General features: G+C 42.5%; 1 protein-coding gene across 5 annotated transcripts in view; it reads left to right on the top strand.

Moving 5' to 3' along the window:
* RASA2 (RAS p21 protein activator 2) overlaps window positions 1–17617 on the top strand; it is a 113797-nt gene that overhangs the window by 72200 nt on the left and 23980 nt on the right. For all 5 annotated transcript variants that reach the window (XR_013347109.1, XM_077826369.1, XM_077826368.1 and 2 more), the window contains exons 6-11: window positions 419–502; window positions 1759–1831; window positions 4010–4086; window positions 5976–6074; window positions 15429–15585; window positions 16531–16679. Coding sequence is in view for 4 of the 5 variants with exons in the window: in XM_077826369.1 (XP_077682495.1) it covers window positions 419–502; window positions 1759–1831; window positions 4010–4086; window positions 5976–6074; window positions 15429–15585; window positions 16531–16679 (639 nt within the window). In the remaining variant the exon portion in view is untranslated. The remainder of the gene's footprint in view (window positions 1–418; window positions 503–1758; window positions 1832–4009; window positions 4087–5975; window positions 6075–15428; window positions 15586–16530; window positions 16680–17617) is intronic.

Below are 17617 nucleotides of genomic sequence, written 5' to 3'. Positions count from 1 at the left end.
ATCTCCTGGTACTGTCGGTGGCCGGTGATGTGTTCGATGTAGATGTCCCTGGACCATCGGATGGTGTCCGAGACCATGAGGCGCCGCATGAGGCGTGCGTAGCGTCAACCGATCCCACAGGTCCGCAGCACACGCTTGTTGCAGGGGTCCCAAGCGCCCAGGGCTCCGACTATCAGGGCATCCATCTGCATCTCGTAGCCCTTCGCTCTCAGGGTGTCGGCCGGGGGGCGTATTTTTCCAGCTTACGAGCTCGGCCTTCGCGGAAGGCTGGGGTCCTGTTCTCAAAGGAGACCGTCACGTTGACTATCTTTTTCTGGGCCTCGTCGGTGACTACCATGTCAGGTCGCAACTGGCTGTCAGTACTGGGGATGGCGCAGTTCATGATTCACTAACTCTGTTTCTCTTTTTTTCATTTTAGCATAAAGGAATGCCATGGGTTACCTCTTGTAAATGGACAGAATTGTGACCCTTATGCAACGGTGTCTCTTGTGGGTCCTTCTAGGTAACATTTGTTGAATTATATTGCAAATTAAGTATTTCTAAATGTTGTTCTAAATTAGGAAAGAGACAGGTATGTCTTTAGACCAAAGTGTTCAATTATATAGTTGTTAAATGATTAATTGGATGGATGGATTTTAGTGTTGGAGAAAAGAATCTTTATTCCCCCCCACCACCAGTTTCTTACGATATACTGTACGTGTTCTACACAAACTTCTGTTAGATACAGCACTGAACTATGTATAGGTACATAGTCTCATGTAACACAACTTTTTCTCTGTTAATTTTACTTACACTGAATCTCTTACAGGCTAAGGTTGTCCATGGTATAAGAACATATGTTATGTATGGTATAAGTCATGTACCTTTGTGTCTGTTAAGACCATATAAATCCTATTTAAAAGCAAAAAATAATAATTTTCATATTTGCTGCGCTTCTCACTGAGTAATGTGTTGAGCAGGAATTGCTAGCTGGAATGAGAAATAAATAGAATGCTTATTTACATAGAAAAAAATCACTAAATATACTTTCTGCTTTGGTTTAGAATTAGCAACGGCTTTTTATGGTGGTTTTTTTTTTGTTTTGTTTTTTTTTGTTTTTTTGGAAGGAAATACTTAGTACCTGAGCAGTTCTTGGAAGTGACAGGTTCAGTCTTGGGAAAGAAAGGCTTCAATATTATGTGGTTATAGTAACAATGTACACCACCACTTAAAGTAGAAAACAGGAGTGGAGCAAGAGGAGGGGATGGAGAAGGAACACTGAATATTTCATATGTGGAGGCAGATACACAAAAATGCTGTTTTCAGGAGTGAAAATCATTCCAATCCATTCCATATTTTAATCTGCATCAACTTCTGTCCATTTCATGTTGTTTGTGAACTAAAATAGAAATGGTAAACTAAATATGACCACCTCCCAGGTGCACATATATATGTAAATAGGTACAGCTTTTGAACATCACCATTTAACTTTTCAAACCATGCTGTGAATGTGTATTAACTTTTTCTCTTCAATATTTTTCCATTATATCAAGTGACATCTTAAATGACCTCAATATTTACATAATTACGCAGTATAGCTACAAGTCTCAAAGGTATTTAGGACCTATCTTCCATTGAAATTAATAGGAGTTAGGCACCTAAATATGTTTGAGGATCTGGACCTAACAGTTAAATGGATGGCCCTTTCTTGACAATAGAATGTTTTAATAATTGTGTGTTTTAAATTCTATATGGTAAAACTGTACCACATTGAAACAGGAATGACCAAAAGAAGACAAAAGTAAAGAAGAAAACAAGCAATCCACAGTTTAATGAAACATTTTATTTTGAGGTAACTAATTTCTCTCAAAATTTAAACTCTCAAATCATGTGTGTTGCCTGCCTGCCTGTTTGTCTCATGCACCGTTTTTGGTTTTGTTTTGTTTTAGTTTTGGTTTGTTTATGCTAGCGACAAGAGGGTCTCATGGAGAAACTTGCATTTACTTCAAAATAAGTCACCTTTATTTGTAACAGGCTGAAAGATCACAGCAGTCCCATTCAACTACTACCTAGTGAGAAGTGCTAGTTTCATAGTCACAAATGTAAGGGCTATTTATTGCCCTTGATTGGCGGCCATCAGTCGCAGTTCTGATATGATGTGAAGTATGAATGAATATACTGTATATACATGGCCCTTAATTTGAACATCTCTCAGAGCACTTAGTAAAAAATGAGGTTTTGGCTGTTTATAGTCAGTACAGTAATTTTACAGGGCGATCAGTGATTTTGAAATCATTCTCTAGGTAGAATAAGTAAGTGCTTTAACTTTTTGCTGCTTAAGCCTTGGGATCAAGCCTTGTCTCCAAAAACAAATGACATTAAGTTTTTGGACCTACCCTCATCTCCTTTGTCTTCATAAGAAGATCAATATACTGCTTGACATTCTGTTAAAGCCTCCTAGGCTTGGAATATCCGTATTGAGGTTCATCACCTTTGGAGTGTGAATTATTTTATTCAGTCTTCGGTGAAATAGATTGAAACTGCATATTACTTTAATGCATTGCAATGTGCAAAATAGAATTCTGGCTCTAGCGAGTCTTCAGGTAGAATGGTGCTTTTCTGTAAACAAAATGAGTTACTATGGGACAAATCCTGACACCAGCTACCCACAAGTCTGGAAGCCCCTGAAGGCAACAGAGCTGGTAAATACCACGCTTCGGAGCAGGAATCTGTGGTGGCTTCCTCTACTCCCTCATAGTTTTGGGGTGAGCTAAAGCATGGAAACTGGTGGATATTCCTCCTCTGACCACTGCAGAACTCTCACGCCAAGCTTGGCTTACTTGAGCTTTGGTGCAGGAGGCCCAAAATTTGGCCCTTTAAGATGATTCCACTGTTTGTTTTCCATCTTTGTGTTCTGCTTTTCATTTTATATTGTGAAAAATAAAATAGCCAGTAAAATATATAGCCCTTATTTTCAAGTTATCAAGCTATATGAAAGTATTGACCTTTTTAAAATCAGTACTGTGACAGTAGTATGTAATTTAATGCTTTGCGTATAGATTCTGATCCTGTGAGAACTCTGCTTTTGAAACTCCCATTAATTTCAGTAAGAAATGGATGATTGGAGTGCTTGCAGAAGCAGGCCTACAGTATGTTTTAGCTCTCATGTTCTACCTCATGAAATCCCAGATTAAATTTTTCTGTGAATTAAAATGTTGGAACAAAGTGGTTACAAAGCAATTACATAATTTTATGGCTTTCTGGGAATGCAATAAATTGAGCACAAAATTAATCTGGAAGTGAAAACAGATTCTAAAGTATGCAGTTAAAATTGTGTGAGGTGGGGGAGGGGAAGTGGGATTTTTACGGTTTGTCTCCTAAGTGTATCTCAGTTTATGATGCGTTTCAGAGTAACAGCCGTGTTAGTCTGTATTCGCAAAAAGAAAAGGAGTACTTGTGGCACCTTAGAGACTAACCAATTTATATGAGCATAAGCTTTCGTGGGCTACAGCTCACTTCATCGGATGCATACCGTGGAAAGTGTAGAAAATCTTGAAAAATATCTCCTCCCACCCCACTCTCCTGCTGGTAATAGCTTATCTAAAGCGATCACTCTCCTTACAATGTGTATGATAATCAAGTTGGGCCATTTCCAGCACAAATCCAGGTTTTCTCACCCCCCCCCCCCCCCCACACACACACATTACCAGCAGGAGAGTGGGGTGGGAGGAGGTATTTTTTCATGCTTTGTGTGTATATAAGAAGATCTTCTACACTTTGCACGGTATGCATCTGATGAAGTGAGGTGTAGCTCACGAAAGCTTATGCTCAAATAAATTGGTTAGTCTCTAAGGTGCCACAAGTACTCCTTTTCAGTTTATGATGCATAATTAATATTCTAGAACTTTCAGAAATCTGCTTTCAGGACCAATATAATATTAAAAAGCAAAGATTTTACAGTAGATATGGAAGATTTGTAATTTAAAAACCAGGCTGAAAGACAAAAATCATTGAGGAATTTTATTTACAGGTAACCAGGTCCAGTAGCTATACCAAAAAATCCCAGTTTCAGGTAGAAGAGGAGGACATAGAGAAGCTGGAAGTCAGGTACGTTCTTGAGATTCTATATTTAATATCAATTTCTGTAAAGTACATTAAAATCTTTATGCCATAACATTTCTTTATTTGGCTATAATAATGTGACTGCAAAAAACTAATGTTCAAGTTTACAACGAAGATTCGTCCAATTTCAGAAATAAAATCCTCATAGTAAACTTGCTTCAGTTCTAAAAGTGAAACTGTAAACTCTTCTGAGTATCTGAGAAAATTATTTATGTAATTAAAATGTCTGTTCAAACTTCAGATAGCTTAATTTATGGAAAGTTGTACGTTTCCTTAATATTTATTCCCTGGCAAGTGTATAATATTTGCTTAATGTCAATGAAAACAAAATCCTTTTTTTCAGAACCTAGATTACTTAGGCAGTACAGCAGAATCTCCATTTTAGGAATGCCAATCTTATGTACAACCAGTTACAGAAACCATTTTTCCTGATGGGGGTAGGGGAATTACATAATGAAAGTGACGTCAATGGAGAACAAGTAGATATCCTCTCACATTCTGATGCCTTCAGTGCATTGGAAATTGCTTTGCAGGGGTTTGAAGGACAAAAAGAAAACAATGCAATGCGCCATACTGCAACTGGTACACTGTACATACTGTAATTGAGATCAATTTTATTAATTTTTTGCTCTTTCCTTAGTCCCAGATTACTTCATAGAATAGTGGTTTTTCTGTCATACATACATTTGGAGCTAAACTCAGGATACCTGCACTGGGTTGTAAGTGGTACAAAGAGCCCCTCACTCTCAACATGCTCTTGCAGAAATCAGTCAAAACGCTGACACTAGCACCAAGAAGTCAAGAAAAGTCCACCCGGCGACATTACGGGGCTCCAAGTAAGCTGTGTCGGGGGCCTGGACAGGAACTAGTCTCTCTTACATGTCTGCTAGCATCTGGCAGCATGTTCGGTGGAACACGCATAATACCTTCCTCTAGCAGATAAGAAGCACCTTACAGTGTGTTTCCGCTTTCTACTCCTGCATACTTTAAGATAGTTTGCCTACATTTGTTCTGCACAAGCAGTGTTTCAGAGCACCTCCATTTAGCCTCATCAGCTTTGCACATGCGCACACACACATGCCCGACATCAGAGAGGAATTGAGGGCACAACTTGAGCATTAGTGATCATTTCATAGCTGGCACCAAAAAAAAAATTTAGTGTAAATTTTAATTATCGTTAAAGAACCAACTTCTCACTCCTTTCTAAGTCTGTTCTTACTTATGTGACCCATCAGTTTGTACAGTGTGTAGGATTATAGATGAAAATATATATAGAAAAGCAATTATGCCCCAACAACTCTAGCATTAATTTTTTTGTTCTTCTTAACCTATCTGCTGTCTAACAGAAATGTCAGAGGTAAGAAGTAATCGAATCCAATCCAGGTGCATGTCTTTGGAGCGATAGCTCTTTAGGTTTTGAATATTCAAGCTGTTGTCTGAAAAAACAAGCGCATGCGTCAGTGTGGTATTGCAGTCTGTCCAAGTTTTACTTGCAGCAGTAAAATAGGGATATAAGTACACTGGTAAAAGTTCACTGCAAACACCTGAAAAGGAAATGCAGTAATTTCATTCCATTTTATTTTGTTCAAAATAGAAAACGCATCAACCAGTATCACTATGTTTTACTGATGTAAAGTCTGTGATTTCTAACTTTCACTGTCTAAATTTGTTTCCATGGCTGCCTTTCGTGGGTTTAATAAGCCATTCAAGTTCCTCTTGACTTTACTAGATTGGTATAACAATCCTAATATTTCCTGTCTGTATGCATGCTGAATTAGTGATGCAGGGTGGTTGTTGTTGATGATCTGGAATCTGCTGGTGGTTTTTATCCTTATAATTTGCAAGAACATTAAAAAGAATGTTTTAACTTTCAGGATTGACCTATGGAACAATGGAAACCTGGTGCAAGATGTCTTCCTAGGAGAAATTAAGGTTCCAGTGAAAGTGTTAGGAAATGATTCCTTCCAAGCATGGTGAGAAATAAGGGACCAAAAGAAAACTTAATTCTACATCAGGGGTGGGCAAACGTTTTGGCCCGAGAGCCACATCTTGGAATAGAAATTGTATGGTGGGCCATGAATGCTCACAAAATTGGAGTTGGGGTGAGGGAGAGGATGAGAGCTCTGGTTGGGGGTGCAGGCTCTGGGTGGGGCTAGAAATGAGGAGTTTAGGGTGTGGGAGAGGGTTCTGGGCTGGGGTAGGAAAGTGGGGGGTGTGGGAGGGTGCTCCAGGCTGCGATTGAGGGGTTCAGAGGGTGGGAGGAGGATCAGGGCGGGGGTGTGAGGAGAGCCTCAGGGGTGCAGGCTCTGGGCTGCGCTTACCTCAAGCAGCAGCAAGTACCTTCTCCGGATCCTGCGCGGAGGCACGGCCAGGCAGCTCTGCCTGCTGCACCGTCCACAGGCACCACCCTTGCAGCTCCCATTGGCTGCGGTTCCCTGCCACTGGGAGCTGTGGGAGTGGCGCTTGGGGTGGGGACAGCGTGGAGAGCGAAGCCTCCTAGCTTCCCCTACATGTAGGAGCCGGAGGAGGGCTATGTCATTGCTTTCGGAAGCCATATGGAGCAGCCCCCAACCCTGCTCCCCATCTGGAGCGCCGAAGCGGGGCAAGCCCCAGATTCTGCTCCCCAGCAGGAGCTTGAGGACCGGATTAAAATGGCTGGTGGGCTGGATTTGGCCCATGGACCATAGTTTGCCCACCCCTGTACTACACTGATTTCCTTAATGCAGAAAGTATAAGTTGTTCTTCGAGTGCTTGCTCATGTCCATTCCAATGTAGGTGTGTGCACACCCCAACCACAGTTGCTAGAATTTTTTCCCCTAGTGGTCTCCGTCAAGTCAGCTCCAGTGCCCTCTGGTGCCACGTGCTCATACCACCAGTATAAAGGACCTTGTGAACCCTGCACCCCCTCAGTTCCTTCTGACTACCCATTACAACTTCTGGAACTACTCTTGTTGCCTCAAGCTAACTTTCCAGTCGTTTTTCTGCTATTTGTCGTCTTTTCTAGTGTGTATAGTTGTTATAGTAGCGATAGGTGGGTGTTTTTTTTGTTTCTTTTTTTAAGTTGGACTCCTTTACGCTCAGTGAGATTCATTCACTCCCCAGTGCCGAGGCATGCCTCGGTCACCCAGCTTCAAGCCCTATGCTTCCTGCAGCAAATGGATGCCATTGAGCAACCTGCACTCAACTGTCTCAAGTTCTTGGGGAAGTCTCATAGAAAGGACGGCTGCCAGAGTTGCAAGGACTTCAAACCTCGCACCAAAAAGGGCTGGGAGGTGAGATTGAAAGTCTTTCTTTTGGAGGCAGCCCTGAATCCCACTTCAGAGCCACACTCAAACTCTGTACCAAGTACTTCAGTTTGGTGTGAAGCGCTCCCCCCACTGGTTGTGAGTCTCGGCACCAGTCCCCACCCCCGATGCTCAAGAAGAAACATAAGAAGCAGCCGAAGAAGTGGCAATCCCTGGTGCCACAGTCAAGCAGGGATGGGGACTGGAGTAGAGCAAGATCTGTGTCGGGTCACTCTTCCACCCTGGCACCACAACAGCCAATACCAGCAGCACTAGTACCTACACAGGCTCCACTGACTCCTGCGCTGGCAGCACTGCCAATCAGTTCACAGTACTGTCAACTCCAGAGGCATTTGTGGCAGCCAGGGATGCACTTTCATTGCTGGTTCCTGCATCCCCAGCCATATAGGACTCTGTGCTGCCAGTCCCGTTGAGTGCCAGGCCAGTACCGGGACTGCCCTCTAGCAGGAAAACCCCACACAGTAGCCTCATCACAGGCTTCACCATGGCACTGGCACAAAGGGGGTCCACACCACCCTGGTTGCCACGCCGGGACTCTTTGGAGGCAGAAGTGGGATCCTACTCTTCCTGCCATTGCAGCCGCCCACGTTACTCCCTGGGACATTCCTACTCTGCCATGGGCCCCAAGCACAGGGGTACCACCAAGCAATTGGCCACTGGGTCCGTGGGGGCTGGCACTTCTGAAGTGGCCTTTTCGGAATCTTTGGGGGTTCCCCAAAGTTCATCGTGCACTCTTCAGGTGCTCCTACTTGGTGGCCTCAGAGAGCAGAGCGCCTGTAGTGCTTTGCCATGTGACACCCCCCTCCCCACCCCCAAATCCAGACTCTGGTACCAAGCCTTAAGAGGAGGCCCTGCAGGTCTTGGTCAATCTGGAGGGAGAGGTGGAGGCCCTCAGCTGTTCCTATCTTCCTCTTCCCCAAATGAGGCTGTATTGGCAGCGAGTGTGTCCACTCTGCAAGATGATCACAAGGTTTACAAACATTTATTAAAGCAAGTACTAGTACCTACAATCTAGGCATACAGATGGAGGTTATCAAGGAGGCAGTTCGCAGCCTATCGGACATTCTGTCGGCAGCGGGTCCCTTGATGGTGCCTCTACCACTTAACGAGGCTATCATGAACCCAGTTAAGGTGGTGTGGCAGACCCCTGCTTCCCTCCCTCCCACGGCAAAGCATATGGAGCAGAAGTACTTCATACCAGCCAGAGGTTACGAGTTTCTGAACTTGCATCCTCTCCCAGGATCCCTGGTGGTAGCAGCTGACAATAAGAGAAAGTGACAGGGACAATCGGGCACAATACCTAAGGCAAAGGACCCAAAAAAGTTAGAGCTGTTTGGCTGCAAGGACTACAGCTTCACACAGCAAACCAGCAGGCTCTGCTGTGTCACTGTAACTTCAATATGTGGGAGGCTATGCAAAAATTTAAGGACTTGCTCCCTCAGGATGTCGGACAGGAGTTCTCCTTGCTGATCGAGGAAGGGAAAACGGTGACAAGGGCCTCCTTATAGGCTGTCCTGGATGCGGCCAATTCTGCAGCCAAATCTATGGCCACAGTAGTGATCATGTGGCAGAAGTTCATGGTTGCCATCATCTGGCTTTCCCTAGGAGGTACAACAGACACTTCAAGATCTCCCCTTGGAAGGGTCCTCTCTCTTTTTGGAGCAAACTGATGCTAGGCTCCACGGGCTTAAGGATTCTTAGGCGACCTTGAAATCCCTGGGGCTGTATACCCAAGCTGCATCTAGGAAGCATTACAGGCCCCAACAGACAGGCCATTACTTTGTCCAGCCTTCTAGACAGGTCTTTTAATAAGACTGGGACTTTTCAGCTTGGAAAAGAGACTAAGGGTGGTATGATAGAGGTCTATAAAATCATGACTGGAGTGGAGAAAGTAAATAAGGAAGTGTTGTTTACTCCTTCTCATAACAAAAGAATGAAATTAGTAGGCAGCAGGTTTAAAACAAAAGGAAGTATTTTTTTCACACAACGCACAGTCAATCTGTGAAACTCTTTGCCAGAAGATGTTGTGAAGGCCAAGACTATAACAGGGTTTAAAAATAAACTAGATAAATTCATGGATAGATCAATCAATGGCTGTTAGCCAGGATGGGCATGTATTGTGTCCCTAGCCTCTATCTGCCAGAAGCTGGGAATGGGCGGTGGGATGGATCACTTGATGATTCCCTGCTCTGTTCATTCCCTCTGGGGCACCTGGCATTGGCCACTGTCAGAAGACAGGATACTGGGCTAGATGGACCTTTGGTCTGACCCAGTATGGCCGTTCTTATGTTCTCATGGTCTTATGACTAGCAGAGGATGAAGAACGGGGTTCAGGCATAGAGCTCCTCCACTGGCTTCCACAGTAGGGCCAGTGCAGGCCGTCTCCAGACACTCAGGGAGCTCGAAACACTCTTTTTGACAAGATGCTTGAGGTTGACATCTCAGTCCCCACAGTATAGGATCCAGTTACCCCTCTGTTTTTGAACATTACTTCAGACTGTTGGGACTCAAGGCCTGTCGTCCCCAGTTTGCCAAGCGTTCCTGCTCCGCATTACAATCAATCATTTTGGTTCTTACAGACAACACGACTGCCATGTTCTACATAAACAGCCAGGGAGGAGCTTGTTTCCTTCCCCACGGTTCCCCCCCCCCCCCCCCCCCAGTGCCGGAAAGCAATCCAATTCTGGGAGTTCTGCATAACGCATTCAATCCATCTCAAGGCATCGTATCTCCGGGGAGCATAGAACCAGCTGGTGGATCACCTCAGCAGATCTTTCTTCTCTCACCGTGAATGGTCCCTTTGGCTGGACATGGTGTTATACCAATAAAATAAAAACCAGCCAGATCTTATTAAAGGGGAAAAGGCAAAATACCACATTTATTGTGAATACAGAAAGAATCATAGTAAGCAGTTAGTTATAGCTATAACATTCCATTCAATGTCATATTTATTCACACATTCATTCTCTCACACACACTCTCACACACACTCTCACACACACTCTCACACACACTCTCACACACACAGGTTCTGCAAGATTGTTGTCATAGTTACCAGCCTTAGAGTTGCTCATGTCAAGCCACTGGCCAGGTGGCCTGGACATGAGGCGGGAGCAGGGCCTTGTCAGATGCACATCTGATGCTCCTGGAAGTTGGTTTGCAGAATCAGACCCCAAAGTTCTCACTTTCCAGAGTCCATTTTTATAGGAATTTCTTCCTATGTTAGTCTATGGGAATTGCTTCATCATGCTGTTGCTGAATCAATCAGCAGATGTCACATTCCTGACAGCTCTGTGCTGCCAGATGTTATCTTGTTCTTTGGTTCTCCCATTCTTGAGGTTGTTGGGTGGATTCCAGTCTGCCCTCCGGGGGTCCTCTGGTTATTTCCACTTGACGCCGCCTTCAGCCGATGGACACTGGATTCTTAGGCTGGCACCTCCCTGATTATTCAGTTGTTATCCACATACATACGTCTATCTCTATTTTAAGCACAATTGTTAACAGAGCGAGATGAATACAACAAAAGGGCAGGGAGTCTCTGGGTGCTGTTTCTATTGTTAAAGAGTATTGCTTTGAGTATCTCTCGGTGTGAATAGTTGTTGTTGCAAAGAATTGCTTTGAGAACAGACTGTGTCTTAGAATGTACTAACGCAATTAGCAGCTTGCGAGATTCACACATAGAGGGAGAGAAACAGTACCAAAAACCAAGAGACCTCTTAATTAGTAATACCCTGGAATTTAAACGATGGGGAATCAAACTCATTTGTGATTTTAATACAGAACTTCTTTAATATGATCCAACAATGGCAAAGGGCATTTTCCAACAGTGGGGGACTCCCGTTATAGACCTGTTTGATACCCATGACAACAGGAAATGCCACCAGTACTGTTCCCTGCCAGGCGACATTCCAGCGTCTCTTATGGACACCTTCCTACCATCATGGATAGATCACCGGTATTATGCCTTTTCCCCATCCCGATGACACACAAGAGTCCGATGAAGATCAAGCGGGACCAGGCATAGGCCATTCTCATAGCCCCGGCATGGTCCAGGCAGCCTGGTTCACCACCCTGTTAGGCCTCTTAATGGAGACCCCGCACCTGCTTCTGCTACTCACGGACCTGAGACCCCGGTTGGCTGCTCTACCCAACCTCAGTTCTCCATGTGACAGCTTGGAAGCTCCATGGCTGAATCCTGAGGAGTAAGCTTGCTCGGAGCAACTGTTGAGTTCTGTTAGGCAGTGGAAAACCCTGCAAAAAGGAAGTGATTCTCCCATCTGATCCTCCCAAGCAGAGTTCTGCCCACACAGTCCTCATTGTAATTCATATTGGAGTACCTTTTGCACCTGAAGCAACAAGGTCTGGTTATTTCTTCAGTCAGAATTCTCCTGGCAGTGATATTGGCTTTCCATCCCCAGTCAACAGTTGGTCTGTCTTTTCACGCAAGGTGGCTATCCGTTTTCTTAAAGGTCTAGAAAGGTTATACCACCAGGTAAGAGAGCCTATTCCTCCCTGGAACCTAAACTTTGTCTTACCAAAGCTCTTACAGGTCCCCCGTTTGAGCTGCTGGCAACGTACTTGTTGGTTCACCTCTCCTGAAAAGTGGCCTTCTTAGTGTCCATCACCTTGGCCAGAAAGGTTTCAGAAATCCATGCCCTCACATCGGAGCCCCCATGTACAATCATCTTCTACTGCAGTCAAACAATCTTCCTACCAGTGTTCCTCCCAAAGCAGTGTGCAAGCAGGGAGGAGCAACGTTTAAACTCCTTAGATGTTAGACATGCCCTGGCATTCTATATGCAAAGCACCAAGATGTTTTGCAGATCAACCCAGCTGTTCATAGCAATAGCAGAAAGGATGAAAGGCCTTCCCATCTCTGCCCAGAGAATCTTGTCCTGGATTACATCATGCATTCATGCATGTTAACAGCTGTCTGGCATTCCACCTCCAGGTTACCTGACCATTCATTCCACAAGATCACTGGCCTCCTCAGCCACTTCCTAGCATAAATCCCTATTGAGGACAGCAACCTGGTCTTCGGTGCACATGTTCTCAACGTACTGTGCCATTACCTAGCACACCAGAGATAATGCTAACTTGAATTGCACAGTCTTGCAGTCAGCTTGTTCTTGAATTCCAAGCCCACCTCCTATGCTACTGCTTGAGTCACCTACATTGGAATGGACTTGTGCAAGCGTGCAAAGAAGAGAAAAGCAGGTACTAATCTTTCTGTAACTGTGTTTTGTTCTTCAAGACGTGTTGCACGTGTCCATTCCAAAACCTACCCTCCTTCTCCTCTTATCGGAGTCTCCATAAGAAGAAACTGAGGAGGCGCAGGGTCCTCTATACCAGTGCTGCACATGGCACTAGAGGGCACTGGAGCTCACCCGACAGATGCCACTAGGGGGAAAAAATTCCAGGAACTGATCAGGACTTAAAAACACCTATATTGGAATGGACACGTGCAACACCTGTCAAAGAACAACAGTTACAGAAAGGTTAGTAGCCGTTTTTTATAGTACATGTTAGAATTCTTAGTCATGGTTCAAAGAGCAAGAAAAACCATCTTACTGTTTCCTCTGAGATACAGTAATGTAGCATATGCTAGGTACTAAATGTAAAATATTTTCTTCCAGGTGCTCCACTGACTAATAGCTTACTAATGAGGGTGTAATTTTTGTGTGTGTAAATCTTTATTTTTTTTCTTATAAAACTACACATCTGCAGGGGGAAATGAAGGCTCGGAAATTCAGAAGTCATTGCTTTCTAATTGCAGTTTATAATCCATGAAATTTCTGTCTGTGTGCATGCGCGCACACAAAATGGATGGGGTGGGGGGAGAGAAAAGAATTGGGGAAAGACAATTAATAGCCATGAAATAAATAAATCTGATTATACAGATTCTGTATTATACATTTTTATTTTGAACATTATATTATTAGGCTAAAGCAAATTGGAATGTATAGTCATTACCCATCTACATAGTTCAATACTATACAGATCTGAGATGAGTGATTGTCTAGTCTCTCCAGTCTTAGCTATGTGTTCACTAACAACCACTTTTCCTAGTGTAGACATACCCTTGCTTGGTAGCTCCAGTGTCACACTGTTAGTTCTATTAATAGAGTAGATGATTCTTGAATTTTAATCTTAAAAGACAAGAAGGGGGGGAAAATCCCCCTCCCCCCCGAAATATCATTCAGACCTCCTTTATGCATCAGAGAAACAAAAGCACAAATTCAGCTAATGTGGACATGAAAATAAAGGAACACATACATTGTATTATGGTTAAATGCAGACACTTTTTTATTATTATTGTAAACTATTACCCAATTGGGGGTAACCATCCCAGACTACCTGACAGTGTTGTTCCATTGTGGAACTCATCTGGCTCCAATGGCCTGGGTGGCCTAGAAACTGAAGGTGGGTATGAAGTTTATACCCCCTATATGCCTTCAGGCCTGACAAGGGACGTTGAGTGGAAGCTGGAGTTCCAACTACTCCCCTCGTGCATATTGGAGGTAGAAGAGATAAGATAGTGGGAGCCACCAGCTGCATTAGAGCCACCCCTCAACACATATGGCTGTGCCTGGGATCTATGTGTCTGCTGAGTTACATGAGAAACTTTACCACCAATCACACTGGAACCTGCCAAAGTTGCAGCTTGTGTAACTTAAATCCCCAAAACTAGAGTTGAAGGGGGCTGGATTAGGCCATTAGTAAAGATTTTTGACTAACAGAGTTTAAACCCTATAAAAATAGGTAACAGACCCTTATTAATTTATAGAAATGTTGCCTGTGCTTTTGGAGAACAGCAGAAAGCTTTTGGGGGGCTTTCCAGAAGTCTGCCAGACTAGAGCAGACAGAACAGATAAGGGAGTGCCTCCAAAACTGAGTACTGGGAAAATAAGTATTTTTCAGAATCCTGATTTGCAATGGAGGCTGAATCAGTCACTCTATACATTGGCATGACACCTTTAAGTATGGTGCATCTAACATTAAAACAATGATTTGTAAAAATACAATTGTGTACTTGTACAAGATGTTTGAAAATCAGTATAATCTTGGTGTGGGATAGTTGATATTAAAGTTGTCCTATTTGACATGATAAAGATATTACTTTGATTATCAAAATGTCACTTATGCAACTGCACCACCTGTTGGCGTAGAATTAAATTACAGAAAAAAGCCAAGAAAGAATCATGTAATAATTATGCAGTGATAATACTGAATAGGAAAAAGCAACATTAGAATCATAATGAAAAACCAGAACCCTGGGATTACTTTCTAATCAAATGCAATTCTGGGACTTTGAGACTGGGAATAAAATCCTGTGGTTTTCAGGTTTTCAGATTCTCCTTCTGTTTGTGCTTTTCCAGCTTGCAATTTTTGAATTTATATATAATATAATTATAACATGATTTTTCCATAGTTGCTTTTGTGTACTTTCAAAATAAAATTTATCCTAGTTTTTGCTTGGGTAATGTGTTCTCTACTGAATATTTTTCTTCAGTTTTCACTTTTTTGCTCTGTTTTTGTTTAATTCTAGGCCATACGTAATTTCTGCAGATAAATGCTACTCATCTTGTAGCAGTATTAATGGGTAGTTAGAATAAATGTAACCTAGATTTAAAATGAGAAAACATTTTTTAAAAATGGTGAATAAACCTGTATCAGCATTTTTAACAATCCCTCTTCTATCCACCTACCCCCACAAAGATTATTATTCCATACAACTCTCACCTGAGAAAACGTATGCTTTGCATTATGTCCTGATGGTGTACTGAATGCTCCTACCTTCAGTTAAAGATTTTTTTTAAATTCCTTTAATTACCCATATCTAATTCTGAAGTCTTTTTATCTTAACTTTGTTAAAACCATTGACAGCAGGGCCAGATTCAGACTGATGCATTAATGTACACTGGAAAATTTCATTGTCATTTTACCATACTGTGATATTAATCTAGTTACTTAAACAGTAACTTTTAACATAGTATTTTACAGTTGCCTTGTTGTTTTCAGGTACTTACTACAACCAAGAGAAAATGGAAACAAATCCTCTAAAACTGATGATCTGGGATCACTTAGACTAAATGTTTGTTATACTGAAGACTATGTACTTCCATCTGAGTACTATGTTTCTTTAAGAAATTTGCTGCTAAAATCACCAGATGTTCAGGTACTTTTTGTTTTAGAAGAAACAGTCAACAGATCTAGGGCCAGGTTATGACCTTCCGCATGTGCTTCTTTATGGGAGTAAGGAGACGTGACTCCTTCTCCTCTGTAGTCTACCTGTACTATGGCTGTGTAAGCAGCCTGTGAAGCCACTGTTCGTGCTCCTCCTGGGTGGGTAGTACGTTGACTCCACACCTGTCCCCAACCTTAGCCCTGGCCAGTACAACAAAGCTGGAAGAGGGCAAAGTAATCTGTAACAGCTACAAGGCTTTCACCAGTTACTTTCTCCCTGGAGCAAGCTGGGGGAAAACAGAGACCAGATTTGGACTCTGAGTATTGGCTAGGACAGATGGTCTAGTTTATAAGGCACTGAATTGGGATTCGAGGACCTGGGTTCAATTAGTTGCTCAGTCACAGATTTCCTTTGTGGTTTTGGGCAAATGACTTAATCTAACTTGTGCCTCAGTTCCCTGTTGGTAAAACGGGGATAGCACTTCTTTGCCTTATAGAGGTGTTGTGAGGATAAAATCCATTAATGATTGTGAAACACTCAGATGCTACAGTGATGAGGGCTATTGAAGAAAAAAAAAAAGTACCTGGATATGACCCTTGAGCAATGCAACCACACGCTGCCATTTATTCAGGGCTTGTGGTAAAGCTGCAATCTAACCCTTTAGAAATATTATTACATTGAATAAATGTAGAATTTTTAATAGTTAGTTGGTGTCAATGTTTTTGAAGGTATTTAAGCCAATCTGAGCAGATAATATCGATTTTCAATAAGATTTTTTTGTAGACTTGTAATTGGCCTAGTGCTAAGTTTTCTTACAAAACTCATGGTATCTGCAGTCTTGTTGAGAGATCTAATCTTTTTCTAGGTTGTGTTCAGAATGTGCAAAGAGTATGTTAAACTATTTTCATTTTGGTTTCACCTTTATTTTTGTTACAGCCAGTCTCTGCTTCTGCTGCCTACATTCTGGGTGAAGTGTGTCGAGATAAATATGATGCTGTTTTGCCTCTTGTAAGACTATTGCTGCACCACCATAAGATAGTGCAATTTGTCACTGCAGTGGCTGAACTAGACTTGAAAGACACTCAGTATGTTTCATCTTTCCATAACTTCATGATAATACAGGGTGTTTTATTTTTAGAGTTTTAAATCATTTTATGATCAATTTTTGATAAATGGTCACTATTCATTTCTTCGTCAGTTTAAGTTAACTGTAACTACGTGTAATCACTTGCCATTGACTATCTTATTGTAACATCACTTGATAATACTGTTCTAGCTGAGGATCAGAATTCCCATAGAGCCTTGTTTTAGATGGGCTGGTTTGGCTGTAGTGTGGGTTTTTGGTTTTTTTTTTGAGCTATTACATAACTAATTATGACATACTAGAACAGTGTCCAACAGCAAATGGGTTTTGTTTTTTGTTTCTAAAAATCAGTTTGGCCATTTTCTGTAAATTTTATAGGTCATTAGTCTGCAGCTTAGATTCTGTTTTAAAAGATCTTATTCCTATATGAGCTGAAAAGCAACACGGATACTGTTTTGTTGCACAAGTGTGAAGATCCCATGCATGTGGAGTTCACACCCTTCTGTGCATCTTGAAAACTGCACCATGGAAGTTTTAAACCACCCGCTTTTGGTGGCATTGGGTCTGATACAGGAGAACCAACAGCAGGGCCTATTGGTATGCGGTTACATATATCCATTGGTCAATCCACTGCACCCATATTTTGGGACAGGGACATAAAGTAACAGACCCTGCTATAGCCCGCCCCAGAGAATACAGTAGTGGCCACTGAGGTGTTATGTGCTGTGGAGATGGAAAAGGAATAGATTCCATTACCACAGAGGTCACCTCTGAAAAGAGTACTTATTCCAGTTTTGCATGGGGTGAGACAATCTGGCCTATATTTAGGCTTGACAGAATTCAAATTGTGGGGTTTTTTTTCCTAATTTCAACTATTTATAGTGGTCATCTTTAACTGCTTTTTACAGTTGCTGGAAATTAAAGGGGTTATGGTTGGGG

The sequence above is a fragment of the Eretmochelys imbricata genome, chromosome 9, assembly GCF_965152235.1.
Source record: "Eretmochelys imbricata isolate rEreImb1 chromosome 9, rEreImb1.hap1, whole genome shotgun sequence".
Classification (NCBI taxonomy): domain Eukaryota; kingdom Metazoa; phylum Chordata; order Testudines; family Cheloniidae; genus Eretmochelys; species Eretmochelys imbricata.
This window is presented reverse-complemented; position numbering and strand designations above follow the sequence as displayed.